The 17,666-nt window shown below is 40.6% G+C and overlaps 1 protein-coding gene across 1 annotated transcript in view; it reads left to right on the top strand.

The window, feature by feature from the left end:
- LOC126426914 (transcriptional repressor NF-X1) overlaps positions 1-17,666 on the top strand; it is a 264,170-nt gene that overhangs the window by 107,985 nt on the left and 138,519 nt on the right. Inside the window, exons 9-10 of the mRNA XM_050089018.1 lie at positions 7,251-7,500; positions 12,968-13,131. Of these exons, the coding sequence (XP_049944975.1) occupies positions 7,251-7,500; positions 12,968-13,131 (414 nt within the window). The remainder of the gene's footprint in view (positions 1-7,250; positions 7,501-12,967; positions 13,132-17,666) is intronic.

The following is a 17,666-nucleotide window of genomic DNA, read 5'->3' as shown; positions in this document are numbered from 1 at the left end:
ATACTGTTCCCGTATTGTGCTGGAAGTCTCTGATGAATTTCAGCACCCGATACACCTACCAATCACCACTCATTGTACCTATTGGTTGCAAACTTCTAATGGAACAGCCGTGGTCAGTCTGCAACAAAAGGAAGACAGATGGAGGAATTAGACTCAAACTTCCATAGTGGGATCACAACAGCGTAACAAAAAAATAAATTAGGACAGAAATCAGTATGAACAGGGTAAGAAGTGTTGTCACAGTATTGCGGAAAATATTTGTACTTGCCGTCATAGGACACGTGATTTGTCTAAGCAGGTGACACATTACCATTGATCCGTGTTCGAATCTCAATGAACCTGTGTGCACTGCCGTTGTAATTGGTGATGTCATTGTGTCGGTATAGGAACACGTAGGGGTCATCTGGTGTGGAGCTGCACGTTCAACAATATACGCCGAATGGTGTGTTCCTACGCATTTATGCCTACACTGGCCTCATACTCGCTCATCAGATGTGCCACAGATCTCCCCTTATCCTGCTTTACAGGGGGTCGAGCCTCTGACATCCACATTGTATGGTGAGGGGTGGACACCTGACACCTTGTCTCGTCGTGGTTTCGCCGTCCTTCGACAACTTTCCACAGCTGTTCGCAGTAGTAGTAAGCAAACAGCTGACAGCGCCGTTTTATAGATATCTGTTTACAAACACTGGGCCAAAACAATCTGTCCTTCGTCAAGGTAGCCTAATCTGTGGATTTATGCATTCGCTCCCCATTCATCCCTGCTCTGGTCATTTACTTTTCTTGGCATATTGCGTGCCTGCAGAGTTACCAGACAGTATTCAGTCCTACAGTGGGCAGTGCTGACGGTGTTCTCACTCATTTGTGTATGTAGTCTCAACAAATTACGAGACAGACTGGCCAGTACTTACCTTCAAGGGGTGAAATGTGTAGCACTGCTTGTAGTTAAAATTTTGTGTTTTTGATGATCCACAGCCTCCATATGCTTAATAAACATAAATGTGGTCCTTAGTAGGCTGTAATAGGTTGTTTATTTAATTGTGTGATCAGCTAATTTTGAGTAAGTGTCATTGTCAAAGCACCTGTAAAACCGATGTGGAAAAGTACAAGAGAATAACACAAAAAAAAAAGCTTTAGTGCAAAGGAAGTGCACCATTTGCGACGACAAAACTCAGTGCGGACATGGCGTCTGCTGACAACAAAATGTGTCAGTGGCTCTTGGATGAAGTATTTGAACCATTAACTTTCCCTGCTTGTGTGTTCACACAAATTAAGTGATGTAGCTGTTGGCTGACTACATCACGCATCCTCTGCTCTTGAACCTCTGCTGTTATTGTCTGACGAGATCATGTAACGTGAGCCTTGATTGGTTGACGAGATCATGTAATGTGAGCCTTGATTGACTGACAAAAGCACGTCGCGCAGCACAATCTCGATTTCAGTGCTTCTGAAGCTACCGTACTGCATTCGGTGGAATTCGTATTTATACTTTCGTAATACCAAACTATGCAGTGTACACATCGCTGCGCATCGAAGATCTTTCCAAAATACTTTGTCTTTTGCCGTGTTTTTCCTAAAGTATTGGGAAATGGTACCATTCAAAGGATTGATATGTTCTACAGCTCTGAGGAAAAGCATATTGTCACTAATGTACTAAAGCAAATTTTTTACTGGGAAATACAGGAATATTTTGTCCTGTCTGCATATACAATCTATCTACCCTTTATTCCCCCCCCCCCCCCCCCCTGCCCCTCCCTCCCCACAGGCTAATCAACAAAAACTGTGAAACTTGTCTCTTCTTGACCTCATCTCCCTGCAGCCTTACACATTATTCACAATGTTGTTGCCACGATTCTGTGGCTGCTGCAAACACTTCTTTAGAAGTCTGGTTTGACCACTAGAACATCACATATGTGTCTCATCCAAGAAGTTCCACTCATACCAGGTGTACCGGTATGAAATGAGCGTTTTTTTGTGAAAATGAAACACTAATTTTGAATTTAAAAGTAAAAACATTTTATTCAAAGTACTGACAATTGCTTTCTATACATTTTGACCACCTTTCTGGCAATTTGTGGACACCACGCCAATAGAAATGTTCGTCTTTTGAAGCAAACCAATCAGACACCCAATTTTCGACTTCTTCGTAGGAATCAGTGTTCCTCAGCCAATGTATGTCCCATTGCTGAAAACAAATGGTAGTCGGAAGGGGCCAAGTCTGGTGAATATTGCGGATGGGGTAGCAGTTCCCAGCCAAGTGTTTTGATTGTACCCTGAACCAGTTTTGCTTTCTGTGGAGGTGCATTGTCGTGTAAAAAAATTACTTTGCCACGTCTTCTGGTCCATTTTGGTATTTTTGATCAATGCACAGTTCAAATTGATAATTTGTTGTCTGTAGCAATTAGTATTCACAGTTTCACTTGGTTGTAGAAGCTCGTGATACACCACACCTTTCTGATCACACCACACATAGAGCATTGTCTTCTTGCCGAATCGATCTGGTTTTGAAGTCGATGTTGATGGTTGTCCCGGATTAACCCACGATTTTTTCCATTTAGGATTCTTAAAATAAATCCATTTTTCATCACCAGGAACAATTCGATGCAAAATTGATTTTCTTTCATGTCTTTGAAGCAAAATTTGACAAATGGTTTTTCAGTTTTCCATGTGTCTTTCATTCAATTCATGTGGCACCCATTTTCCACACTTTTGGATCTTTCTCATATCTTTCAAACGGTCAGAAATTGTTTGCTGTGCAACATTTAGCATTGCTGCCATTTTCTTCTGACTCAAAGTATCATCTTCATCCAATATTGCTAGCAGTTTGGCGTCTTCGAACTTTTTTGGTGGTCTTCCACGTTCTTCATTTCTTACATCAAAATCATTATTTCTGAACCACTGAAACCATCTTAAGGATGTTGCTTGTGATAGAGCACGATCACCATATGCCTCGACAAGCATTCGATGTGACTGTGCAGCACTTTTTTCCAAATGAAAACAAAATATTAATGCTTTCTGCAAATCATCACTTTCTGGTACAAAATTCGACACTGTTAACACGATGAAAACATATGATGTCGTTTGTTCCATGACTTGATGTATACTAAATATCTTTGACAGATACCATACCAACCAAACAAAGAAAAAAAAAGGCTCGTTCACAACAATTGTTCCCTATCGACACATTTGTATCTTAAAGCTCATTTCATACCGGTACAGCTGGTACTGTTATCAAATGTCAACGTTACCTAGCAATATACCATGCGTACACCCTTGCAGTTGTCTGTCAGCACTTCTGGCACCCATCTGGAAGACACTTTTTGCTATTTTAATTATAAAGATCAGTCCTCACTCTCACCGCTGCCTCTACAGTCGTGTGCACTGTACAGTGGTGCCATATCTGTTGCACATTCACGACAAGTGCTCACGTATTTTAAAACAAACTCCATGTTTCTGTCACTTTGCAGTCCTGAGAAAAAAAATTGGAGGTAGCCTAACTAAAATGCACCTCATGCAAAATACAGTGGACATTGGATGTAGATCTATTCATGTTTATTAACAGTAATTTCCTTTTACAAAATTATTAAGGCTTTCATGGCCACTTGTTGGCTCACTGCCTGTTGGCTTCTTTCTCGGGTTCTTCAGCCAATGTGTGTTTGACGATTTTTCTGACGAGTCGTCAGCACAAGTGGTGGTCATTGTCAAAGCTTCACTCTCCATTGCTCGTGGTGGACTGGAATCGCACTCGTGGCCACAAATTGTATGTACCTAGTAAACTGACATCCAGAGACTTTACCCTGGTCATTACCACTGTGGTTCTCCTCTTGCTGCCTGCTACGGTTGTTCGGTGCAGCACAGGAATCCAGGTTCTGTTCGCTTTGAGGCTTTCTTCTTTCTTGTTAAAGGTGTTGTCGTGTTTGCGTATTTCTATAACTTTCCTGAACTATCAGGTATGATAGCCCTTCTCTGCAGCGAGAACATGGGTGTCAGAGAAATGTACTGTGTGCTCAGTGTCACACATTGTGTTCTCTGCCATGGTGAATTTCTCCACCTGCCCCAACCTGCAATGCTGCTTATGTTTTGTTTTCTTGGTGTTGATTGATCGTCCACTCGTTCCAACATACTTTTCCATATGTAAATGGTACTTGGTGTATTTCCAACATTGCAAGTGGCTCCCTTTTCTCCTTTGCTGATCTGAAACACTCTTTGGTCTCTCTTGTCGGTTTAAATTAGTCTGCCACTCTGGGAATATATGGCAGAAAGGCCAAACCCGACATCTCACTTTCCAATGTGTCACCTCGCTGAGGGTTTGGGCCTGTGATACTTATTATACAGGGTGATCAAAAAGTCAGTATAAATTTGAAAACTGAATAAATCACGGATTAATGTAGATAGAGAGGTACAAATTGACACACATGCTTGGGATGACATGGGGTTTTATTAGAACCAAAAAATACAAACGTTCAAAAAATGTCCGACAGATGGCGCTTCATCTGATCAGAATAGCAGTAATTAGCATAACAAAGTAAGGCAAAGCAAAGATGATGATCTTTACAGGAAATGCTCAATATGTCCACCATCATTCCTCAACAATAGTTGTAGTCGAGGAATAGTGTTGTGAACAGCACTGTAAAGCATGTCCGGAGTTATGGTGAGGCATTGGCATCGGATGTTGTCTTTCAGCATCCCTAGATATGTCGGTCGATCACGATACATTTGCGACTTCAGGTAACCCCGAAGCCAATAATCGCACGGACTGAGGTCTGGGGACCTGGGAAGCCAAGCATGACGAAAGTGGCGGCTGAGCACACGATCATCGCCAAAACGACGCGCGCAAGAGATCTTCACGCGTCTAGCAATACTTTTTTTTTTCCTCCTTAATAAAACCCCATGTCATTCTAAGCATGTGTGTCAATTTGTACCCCTCTATCTACATTATTCTGTGATTTATTCAGTTTTGAAATTTATACTGACTTTTTGATCACCTGGTATTTTAAATGTTGAAATAAAAGATGGAAAAATATTATGTAATTGGACAGGTGAAAGATCTACTCACCTTGTTGCAGCATGAGAAAAAAAACACACAAATTAAGGAAATCTGCAAGCTTTTGGAGCCAGTGGGTCCTTCTTCTGGCAGAAGAATAGAAGGGGAAGGAAGAGGGATGAAGGAAAAGGACTGGCAAGGTTTAAGAAATGTGGAGAGCTACAGAAAAGTCGCCTGGAACTGTGGGTCAAGGAATACTTACAGGATGGGCTGAGTAGGAGAAACTTCCCTTTTCCTTGATTCATCTTCCTTCCCCTTGAGTCCTTTTATCAGCAGCAGCAGCAGTCAGTGACTCCAAAAGCTAGCGTGACTCCGAAAGCTTGCACCTCTCCTTAACTTTTATGTTTTTTGTCCTGTTGCCACTTGGTGAATAGATTTTTATGTAACCAATTATATTATATTTGGAAAAACATAAAATGTACAGTTGTTAAGTAAATTTAATTAAAAGCTGTATAATTAAAAATTGACAAAATAATAGTACTACATTGTAATACAGAAGTGGTAATGTGCGAGGATTCGCAAAGTTTGCAAAGAATTTTTAAGAATACAACGTTCAGTATTTTGAGTAATTAAAAAACATGTTATTTTAGTGAAATGGTTAATATCCGACTTCAGAAAGAATTACATTTCAACATTGAAACACTCTGCAACGCAAAAAAAAATTTAATGTAAATGACTTACGAAATATAAAGTTTTTGAGGAAAATGAATCTTTTGTTGGGTAGTGGAAAATGAGGGCTTTAAAATAAGCTGAGTCAATCCAGAAACAAACAGTTTTTAGTAGAATTGAATTTTGATGTGCACATTTTATTAATATTTCTATAAAGAAATTGTTTCCAACTGAAATGTTTGCACTATTGTTATCAGCAGATTATGAATAATGAGCTTTGATTAAATACCGCATCGATAAGAATTTAGTAACAACAGTATATGCAGTATTTGACCAGAAGTATCTGGACACCCGGTAGTGGGCATTGATGTGGGTTTGTGTCATGCCTTTGCCTTTATGACGGCTGGGACTTCGCAGGGGACACTTTTAGTGAGGTGTCAGAACATCTGCAGAGGAATGGCAGGCCAACCAAATCCAGTAGATCTAGTGATAGTGGACCACGAGTTATCCCAGCAAAGTTGACGTTCTGAGTCATCCCAGTGGTGGTCTGTAGAGTGCAGGTAGAGACTGGGAGGCCAGTCCATTTCTGAGATGTTACTCTCAACAAAGTATTGGCTCACAGATGCTGCATTAAAACAGAGTACATTATCATTCTGATACATTCAACCTTCATTTCTGTACTGAATTCAGTCCAGAATGCTGTAAAATGTGGTCGTATCCTTCTGCATATAGCATATTCTTAAGCGCAATAAGGGGGGGGGGGGGGGCATTTGTGAGAGAATGTGGGGAAGAAAAGGCCTGCATTGTGTAAAGACAGGAGTTGGGTGCTACACCGTGACAATGCTCCGGATCATCGTGCCTTCTCCGTCATTGAATTTTTTACCAAATTCAAAATTCCTGTGCTTCCACAACTGTCAATTTTCCCTGATTTGGCCCCAGTGGACTTCTATCTGTTTCCTAAAATGAAATTTTCACTGAAAGGGAAGCGATTTGACTCGATTGAAGACATCCAGTCAAATACGGAGAGCGCCCTTAACACATTTCAGGAAAAAAAATTTGAGGAATATTTCCAATAGTGGAAACACCGTTGGAGTTGGTGTGTTCAGTCAGAAGGGGACTATTTTGAAGGAGATGCATCACAGTAGCATATAAGTACCACCATTGTACAATTACAAGCCCTTTCTTAAAACTTTCCAGTCACACCTTGTATGACGGTTACCAGGCAGAACAGAAGGCAATTTACATCTAGCAGCTATTAATACAAATTAGACTATGTATTCGTTTCTCCAACAGCCGAGCCAAGGTGCAGCAATTGATAATTTGGACAAAATAATATTCTTTTTGAAACACCCTGTATATTGTATAGATGTGTTTATATACTGCATGTATCGAAAGTATGTAACCTCGGCCATCTATTTATTAGCGTATCATGTAAAAAATCTGAAATAAATGAAAATTTTGGATATATTCCAGGGGCAGAAAAGGTGGCACTGTCATCAGAACTGACACTGCACTGCAGCAGAATATTTGTTACTGTTTCATTTACGCAGCTGTCAAACTCCATAGCAGCTATACCTACGAAGTGTAACATTTGCAGGGCACTGCAGGAGAAGCGGGAGGTGCGACTGCGTCGACGGCAGAGTCTGGAGGTGCCTCGGACGCTACAGAGTCCAGTCCGGAGGGGACCGGCGGGCCGGCTTCGGATACGGGTGCAACTGGGGCGTCGCGAGAGGAAGACTGTGAGGAGAAAGCCTCCGGAGAAGTAGGTTATGTGAGAACTTCGTGCCTCGATCCAGTACCTACGTGTGGCCAAGTTTGCGGCAAGCTGCTGCCGTGTGGCCAGCCCTGTAAGTATGAGGTGCCTCACCACCCCCACCACCACTGCAAGCTCGTGAAATGATTACGACTGATGACTGTAATTTTAGACAAAATAGCTCTTTTATGGAGGCTTAGTGACATCCTTTTTCGTATCCAAAGACTTTGATTTGTAGACTTAATTTTCTGTTTTCCGTGAGTTGAGACATCCAGTACTTTCAGAAATAACAATGTTTGTCAACCTAGACTGTTATTTTCAAATAACTTATGGGAATTCAGCCAGGTAACACTTTCAGCGACCACCGAGATTTCGGTGGGAAAACACCCCGCCATTTTCAAGGCAAACTGCAACAGACAGTCGACGTACATGCAAAGTTAAAACCTTGGTTCTCGGACTGATCCAGGACACACTCTGAACACTAGTGCCACCAAAGATGACCAAAGTCAGAGCTATCGATAGTGAGACTATGAATTCGCAGGTGAGGTAGCATTGACTCTGTCCCTCTGTTTTTTGACAAGGGAGAGAGCCGGATTCCAAACAGAGTTTAAACAGAAACCTTCATCCCTGTTAACGAGGTTGCTCACTAATTTAATCTCAACTGCCTCCCTAATAACACTCTCCCAATAACTGGACGTGCGTGCCAATATCTCGGTGTTATTATATAACGTGGGGTGACCTGTATCCAAGCAATGTTCGGCAATAGCAGATCTGTTTGGCTGCTGTAATCGTGTGTGCCGTTTATGCTCAGTACATTGGTCCTCCACGGTCCTGATAGTTTGACCAAGATATGCCATGCCGCAGCTACAAGGAATACGATATACACCCGCCTTACGCAGTCCAAGATCATCCTTAACGGAACTCAAAAGTGCTCTAATTTTAGATGGAGGTCGGAAAACACATTTCACATCGTATTTCCGTAAAATACGACCAATCTCGTTGGACGTGTTTCCTATGTAAGGCAAAAAGGCAGTAGGCTTAGGTATCGACTCAGGATTTTCGTCAATCACCCGATGTACAGTTGGTCGATAGCGCAACGCACGTTCCATCTGTCTATCACTATAACCATTTTGACAAAATGTAACTTTAAGACGGGACAGCTCAGTTTGCAAAGTCTCAACGTCGGAAACGACATGTGCTCTGTGTACCAAGGTACGAAGTACCCCTTCACGCTGTGCCGGATGGTGACAACTATTAGCCTGTAAGTACAAGTCAGTGTGAGTACGTTTCCTGTAGACTGCATGTCCCAATGGTCCATCATCCTTCCTCCTAACCAAGAAACGGAAGGCAACAATCCTCTTCCACCTCCATCGTAAAACGAATATTCGGGTGGATCAAGTTCAGATGTTCTAGAAAGACATTCAAATTCTCCCTACCGTGAGACCAAACAACGAAGTTATTGTCAACGTATCTAAAGAAACAAGCGGGTTTCAAAGGCGCTGACTCCAATGCACGCTCCTCGAAGTCTTCCATAAACAAATTTGCGATCACAGGAGACAACGGACTACCCATCGCAACTCCATCTGTCTGCTCGTAATACTGGTCATTGAATAAAAAGTAAGTGGCTGTCAACACATGTCAGCAACAGACTGTAATTAAATGCACTTACTCACAGTCACAATTTCAGAGTGTTGTGCCATTGTCAATAACTGGCAGCTAACTATGAAACGCATCACTGTGTGATCACTCCTTTTAAGAGCAGTGTCCTGGTTTCAACCATACTTAACTGTTTCATGTGCATAATAGGACAGGATTGGTTGTCAGCCACATGAAAGGACATGAGGACCAGAGCATATAACTCCCATATGTGACATTCTGTCATGTAAATGTTTATGGTGATACTATGCTAGTAACTTACTGAGTGTAAGCTCATTGGTGCTGCAGTAAGCAAGCATCTGTCCTACTTTCTGTAACACTTTCTTTGCACTGAAATCCGTCACTTACCACTTACTTTAATGCTTTTAAAGTGAGGCCTACAAGCCAAATTGTGCTAACACATACTAACTTGATGTATAACGTTCTTTGTTGGCCAGGTTTTTCTGTTATTGTCACTCTCTGTGCATGTACAAAATATTAATCACAAATAAGGATTGTATATACGTCAAGTTGTCACGTTTTAGTACAGCATGCTGTGTTGTCTTGACTGTAAAAACGTTGTGGAATGTGAAAAGTGATTAAAAACATTGAAAAAAGTGAGGACACATGCTTGCTCACAACACCAACAAATGGACCTACATTCAGTAAATCGTCAGTATAGTATTGCCATAAACATTTATGTGAAAGCACACCTTTTGTCCAGAACTGCATCACACATTTTCTGTTTGTACATAGTTATATGCCATGCACCCAGTGAAGACTTTGGGCACCACTGATGTTAGCGATAATCTCACTTATAATATTAGTAGGATAATGCGTGTTTAAATAATTTGTGTGTCTTGATGCTTGGTGATGGGCACTGGAGGCTTGAAACACATTGCTAACCATTGTCATAAGTTCAGCTAACTTAAACATTGTGACAGGTTGCAGGCAGCGTAAGTATATCCTTTATTATAATATAACTGTGGAAAAGTAATCTGCCAGTTCGGTTAGTGACTATCCTGATGTACTGTATTACAACTGTGTAACACATACAGTCATGACATTTGCTGGTGTGACACAGCTGTTTTTGTCATAATATTAATGTTCATTTATAATTATTTTTCTATTTAACTTACAAAATTGGTTATATTTTTTGCACTTCAAGAGTTACAAAAAGACAAGGGACCTGAATAATTGTAAAATAAATATAAACAGAGCTAAATTTCACAAATAAAATGCCATGAGCTACAATGCTTCCATGAAGACATTCCCTTGAAATTTCATATAATTGCAGCTTATCCCAATGAAACAATATTATAAAAAGGAAAGTTGCTGAGATGTGGAGCCACGGAGTCACAGATAGGCACAAGAAAAAGACAGTGACAAATAAAGCTTTCATCTCACACACACACACACACACACACACACACACACACACAACTTACATTCCATCCTGGATTTTCCATTGTTTGATTTTATCCCAATGAAAGCAAGACAATACAAATTCAGTAATTCATCGATAAGAAGCAAGTTTCTCTTGCAGGCCAGTCTTATCATTGGCACTTTCTGTAGTGCACAATGGTTTTGCACAGATTCAAAAGATTTGCTCATTGTTGCATTTATCTCTACTTTCCCATGTTTTAGCATTGTTGAATACAATTACCTTTTCCTCAGAATATGACTATGTTTAAAAATTGTGACATTTATGGCCCTGATGTAGCACCAGTCTCAGAATTGGTTACTTTTATTTTGAAAAACAGTTTTATTATTATTATTATATCATCATGCCTGTGGTAGTTTTCTTTCAGCTACAGTTGTGGTGGCTTATTGGTACCATAACTAATGAAGCTATATCAGTACTATTATGAACCTGAACTTTCCGATTGTTTAAATTATGTGGGTATAGCATTCCATATCAGTTTTCTACTTTACAAATTCATAAACTGGTTTGTACCACAGTGTGGTGAACAAAACTTGAAATTATTGTGTAGATATATATCATCTTTCTAAAACTCTTCATGTGTTCTGCTGTTACTGTCTGTTTCTTGTTCTTAAAATGTTACTAGAAAATCTTAACCGAACAGTCCTATAATGTACTGTTTCATAACTCTTACAGTCCTTGGGATACCTATAGAACAACAAAAATTGGTCTGCGTTTCATTATTCATGCAACTTATTACACCACATATGTGCACTTTTGTAGAAACCATATTGCAAATCATTATAAATGATACTACAGTAGGACCTTGCTAATAAGTCCTCTGCGGACCAGGTTGGAACCCAAAAACATCAGGTTATCAGAGGAACACTTCTGTTGATCCATAACATCACAATACACAACACACCACTTTATTGCTCAATTGGAAACACTGTCTAAAATATCTTTCCATGTTAAAACATTAAGAAAATGAAAAGAATACACTAACACACAAAAAAATCTCTCACAAAAGTCTAATGTACAATAGCACCTGTACTGTAAAATACATCTGTATCTGTACAGTAATATATTGTTACTGTGAGTGGAAGTTTAACATCTGTACATACCCGTTTACAGTACTGCATTGACATGCAGCTAATTTGCACTAAACGGATTAAAACATGAGAAATCACATGGTTAAAAAAAATTGTTCTGGTCTTAAGCAGGACAAAAAAAAGTGTGTAATTTTCTGTTGCTTCGCAGACGACAACTTTGCTTTTGCCACTATGTTCCACCATTTCTTAATCCACGAAATTTCTGTTGGAGTAGACCTAGAGATTTGTTCAGTATGCTGAAGGACTATATCAAATACAATTTTAGCATATATATATATATATGTTATACGTGAGCCGTACATTCACTGCCTTCATTGTCATCTTCTTCTTTCTCTTTCTCTTTCTCATCTGTTGTTCTAGTTACACTGTCAATGAATTGGTTGTCTGTTAATTCTGTTTCCGTTGGGCAGTCGGCATCAGCTGTATTGATCCACTTACTTAAGTCACTGGGCTCAATGTCCATTTGTAAAGACAGCATCATATATTTATGTTTAGTTGGAGCCATAATTTAGTTTTCAACAGGTCAAAATGTAAGAAGAATATTTACACAATAACACTTACTGATTAAGTTAAAAACAAACTATTTCATGCTAAAAGTGATTGAATTATCGCACCAACAACTGTCATATGTCTACTGATGCATATTGCAGCCAGTGAGCCATCGACAAGTCCAGTCCTGACTGTAGCTGCAGTCTGTACTGTTAAAACATTGGAAATGGGATGGTGGGACTAAGGGGGAAGTCAGACCAACCAAGATTGTGAATACAGTAGAACCTAGTTAATCCATTCTTCAGATATCGAATTCAACAGTGTAACATACTGAATGAGATTTTCACTCTGCAGCGGAGTGTGCGCTGATATGAAACTTCCTGGCAGATTAAAACTGTGTGCCCGACCGAGACTCGAACTCGGGACCTTTGCCTTTCGCGGGCAAGTGCTCTACCTACTGGGCTACCAAAGCACGACTCACGCCCCATCCTCACAGCTTTACTTTTGCCAGTACCTCGTCTCCTTCCTTCCAAACTTTACAGAAGCTCTCCTGCCAACCTTGCAGGACTAACACTCGTGAAAGAAAGGATATTGCGGAGACATGGCTTAGCCACAGCCTGGGGGATGTTTCCAGAATGAGAGTGTCTGCTGCCGAGTGAAAATGCCCACTCTGACGTTTTGAGGCATTCATCAAAAAGTTACTGAAGTTTTAATTCTTTTTTGTGTACCTGTTGACTCAACACTTCTGCTATTCCGTGAGTGATCTTGTTGTTTACTACAGAATGTTTTCACATTCTGTCAGCATTGTCTTTCCCATTGTCATACATTTTTGCCACATTAACAACTTCAGTTCTCAGCTTACGTGTAGTTCAGGGGAAGACTTTCTTTTTCCGGGTCCGCAGCACAGCCACACGAGTGTGCGGCTCCGTGTCACACGGGGCCGTGCCCACCGTGTCCACTGGTGACGAGTGTCAAGTGCCGCTGCGGCAGCCTCGACAAGGAGCTGCCCTGTTGCGAGCTGACCACACGTGCCGACGACGCCCGCTGCAGCCGCCGTTGCACCAAGGTGAGCTGTCCTGTACAGACTTTATCATGTACACACACAGTTCATCCATGCAGTTTTTGTCTGTTACTGCCATTGATACCGGCAGGCTATAGGTTCCGAGACCTTCAAGAATGTTTTAATTTTGAACTGTGGTAAAATTTAACCAAAGAAATTTCTTTGTGTGATATAATTACAAATTAACAATTTTCAGATTTTTTCCTTTATTTGTACTGTGAAACCTTGCTTCTTGTCAAATTTCATGATTCATGGCCAATGAGAAATACCTTACAGGTTTTGATGAGTGAGTTTGTGAGTATGAAAATATGTGACATAAATGGCCGTTCTTTTGATTGGATTGCCTTGGAAGCTTCAATGTTTTACACTGCTAAGGGGCCATAGCTTTTAGTATGTGACATAAATTTCAACTTGATAACTATACCACCTCTAAGAAATGAGTTTTCAACAGCAAGAGAGACATCCAGGCAGACAACAGTAATTCTGCAAAGGTTCCGCTCTCACGGATTGGGTACAGAACCTTAAAAAAACAGTAGTAGTGTTTCTTCAGCCCCTCTTCCAATTTAACTATTTGCTTCCTGTGTGTGACTGCTTATATCCCCTCCCCCCTGATTTTTGCCATCGCTAGAAGACTGTGCAGATAAGAGGAATGGGAGCTACATCTGCAAGTCTGGATATTTGTGTTTTGAAAACCACTTTAATCCGTTCAGTATGCTGGTAATCTGAAGTTAGATTTGATCTTGGCCTGAATTTTTGTCTGCTATAGGTGGACCTCACAGTTTGCATTCAATAAAGTAAGAATATAGAGGTCCATTATGACCACTTATTAGTACATTGTAGCGTGTTGTATAAACTGTGAGACAGAATTTATCTACATTACCATATATGTTCTGTAAGCAGCAATACAGTCCATTGCTGAGGGTAACCTGTACCACTACTGGTCGTTCCCTTTCCTGTTCCACTTGCAAATACAGCCGAAGAAAAATGACTGTCTGCTTTCATATGAGTCCTGATTCTTCTGACTTGTCTTTGCAGTCCTCATATGGTATGAGATGTATCAGAAAAGTAATGCGGCTGGTATTTTATGTACCAAAGGTTTTGTTTTATTCAAACAACAACATTGTTCCTTTCCATGTAGTTCCCTTCAGCAGCATTAAACTGGCAGAGTAGTTGTTGTTCCCGGTCAAGCAGCACTGAAAAGCTTCAGGTAGGGCCTTTAGCATACCGTTTGCATTCTTTTGAATTGTCTCCATCGTCCCAAAATTACATCCTTTTTAAGGCATATTTTAATTTCAGGAAAAGAAAAAAGTCACAAGGCCTAAGGTCAGGTGTATAGCAGGGGTGTGGAATAACAAGAATGCCTTGTGAGGTCAAACAATCTGTTATGGAAATGGCTGTTTGCTACGGGGCATTGTCATGATACAGCATCCAATTGTCTGCAGTGTCCATTCTCACTTGATTTATCCTTTTCCTGAACCTTTCAAGGACATCATCGTAAAATACTTGGTTGACAGTTTCTCCTGGAGGAGCAAATACTTTATGCACGATCCCTTACTGTTCAAAAAAGCAAATCTGCAATCTTTGATGGGCTCATTTGTGCTCTTATTTCATCAAGGAGATGACTCAGTGTGCCACTCCTCACTTTGCCGCTCTGTCGCAGGATCGTTCTCAGAAATCCAGGATTCCGTCACCTGCAATCACACGACTGAACCATTCGTGGCCATTCGCATTCCTCTCAAGATCAACGCACACATTTCTTTGATTCTCCTTTTGCCCAGTTGTGAGATATTTCCGCTCCATTTTAGCACAAACCTATCGCATGTACAAAACTTTGGTCAAAATTTGATGTATGGTGAAAGTGCTTACTGTTAAACGTCAGTCTGATTTCACAAGAGCATGCACACATTTGATGTTTACATCAGTTTTTGAAGCTGAAAGTCTCCCTGAGTGAGTTTTATTGTCAATGTGATTTTGGCCTTCCAAAAGTGATTTGTGGCACGTTTAAACTTTTCGAAGGTCACACACGCGTATTCTCTAAGTATAACACAAAACTAGATGACCTAGCATTGCTTTAAATTCTTCTGTTCCATTTTCATAACACACAACAAAAACACATCTTACTGATGGCACTCAAAACTCGTGCGGTGGGTTATGGAACTGACTGTTGGACTGAACATCTGGAAGATCTAAACAAGTAGAACAACACAGCACTGCCAGATTGCTGTCAGTGATGTCAGTCTCGCTACACTTCTCACATGCTTCATATGTAAGTTTGTGGCATTAGAATCATTCTGCAACCTGTTGCAAATGCCTTTTCTGTAAACTTTCTCAATAATGCACCGCAACAAGAGCGTCTCCTTCCTTCCAGATATTCCCACTTGAATTGACGTAGCGTGTCTGTGATACTTGTTTGTTGGCAGTGCCTACACGGGACAAATCCAGCAGTGGACCTGTGTATTGCTTCGATGTTCTCAGTTAATCTGACACGGTGGGGATCCGAAACACTTCAGCGGTACTAAAGGAAGGGTAATTCAAGTGTTCTGTTGTTCTGTACACGATCTCCTTAATAGGTGAACTAAAATTTCCTATAATTCTCCCAACAGTGTAAAGTCGTCCATTCGTCTTCCCTACTGTTGACCTTAGGGCTCATTCCATTTTGTGCCAATTTGCAGTGTCTTGCCTTTATGTTTAATAGATGTTATTCTGTCAGGCAGCACTCCACTGGTACTGTATAATCATCCTGCATGTATCTACAGCCACTCAACAATGGCAGTTTCCCGTGCACTACACTATTGTCATCAAACAGTTGTAGATCACTCGCCAACCTTTTTATCAGATTATTTATGTACGAGATCTGTTCGAAAAATTCTGGAACGTTTGTAATTTCGTACCAGTGGTGTGTTGGAGCAAATTGCAGTTGGCATCCCTGCACCCTCCTGTGTTCAATGTGTAACTGCCGGAAATTTCAGTGTTCTGTGTCTCCTAGTTATTGTTCAGTGCTCTATTAAGTAGAACTTTGTCGCACAGTTTGGGAATTTCAAGATGGCAGAGCTAGAGAAGCAATGTGTCTGCATTAAATTTTGTGTGAAACTCAAGAAAACACAAACACACACCAAAATCATGCAGGAAACCTATGGTGATGAGTGCTTAAGTCCTACTCAGTGCTACAAGTGGTTCACACAGTTTAAAAATAGTCAGATGAAAGTTAAAGATGACCATCATTCATGATGTCCTTCCACATCTACCACCAGGTCGAATGGTAAACAAGCAACTCTACCAAGGAATTTTAGCACATTTGAAGGATGCTGTACACAGGAAGAAGTGTGCATTTTAAAAAGAAAAATGGGGTGTCACATCATTACAATGCTCTGACTCACGCGTCGCTCCTTGTCCACAGCTATCTGGCAAAACTTCTGACTCCCATTGTGCCCCATCAATTCAATTCTCTGGACGTACCCCCAGAAGACTTTCTCCTGTTTCCCAAACTTAAAACTACACTGAAAGGACATCGTTTTCAAACCTTAGAAGAGACTTTGAACAATGTGATAATGCCTACTCATTATCCCAGAAATGTGTTCCAGGAGCTTTCCAAAAAGGGAAGAAATGGAGTAACTGTGCGTTGCTGGTAGAGATAACTATTTTGAGAGGGACAGTGCCTCAAAATGTAGTCCAATGAGAGTAATAAAGATACAAGCGAAGTTCACTTTTTAACACACCTTGTACTTGTAAAAGTAAAACGGCAGCGTAATTCATTATATGCCAAACATTATCTATGTCTTATGTGATTTACATGAGAGAGTCAGAATGTGAAGAGAAGATTCCAGCAGATTGAGTGTCCTAGAACAGCCTTTGCATCAAGATCACAACGTTGCTCTCTTTAGCCCTAGCTTAAGCCCGCAACCCATCTACCCTCTTCAGGAACTTGCACATTGACGGCAATATTGTGGTACTTAATACCAAATGGAAATTAATCTTATTCTTTATCATCAACCTTTTAATTAGTTGTCAGCTCTCCACCTAGCTATATTAGAAGCTTGTGAGGTGGGATCAGTATGCCAGAGCTTACAAGTGTATTAGTCCGACAGTGGCTTTCTGTCGGGTACCGTAGTTACTCAAATCTAAGCCGCACCTGAAAAATGATACTTGAAATCAAGGAAAAAAAATTTTCCCGAATCTAAGCTGCACCTGAAATTTGAGACTCGAAATTCAAGGGGAGAGAGAAGTTTTAGGCCGCACCTCCAAATCGAAACAAAGTTGGTCCATTGTAACATGAGACACAATTTTGGTCAAATGGATGAAGATACAGCTACAGTAGTTTGGTTCGAGTTGTAAGCTTAGCAGTTATGCTTTACCAGGTAGCCATTGCTATGCGTCAGGCGCTCCGTCCGTATTTATACGGGTACCCTTCCTTTTTCACGTGCTCCGTCTGGTTTGAATTGATTGCTTATTTTTCTTGATCTGATAAGTGCCGTTCTCTTTGTTATAGGTGTTTACGTCACTCTAAGCTGAAAATGCGTTACTGTACTGTGTCATGTATTGTT

The sequence above is a fragment of the Schistocerca serialis genome, chromosome 11 (assembly GCF_023864345.2).
Source record: "Schistocerca serialis cubense isolate TAMUIC-IGC-003099 chromosome 11, iqSchSeri2.2, whole genome shotgun sequence".
NCBI lineage: Eukaryota > Metazoa > Arthropoda > Insecta > Orthoptera > Acrididae > Schistocerca > Schistocerca serialis.
This window is presented reverse-complemented; position numbering and strand designations above follow the sequence as displayed.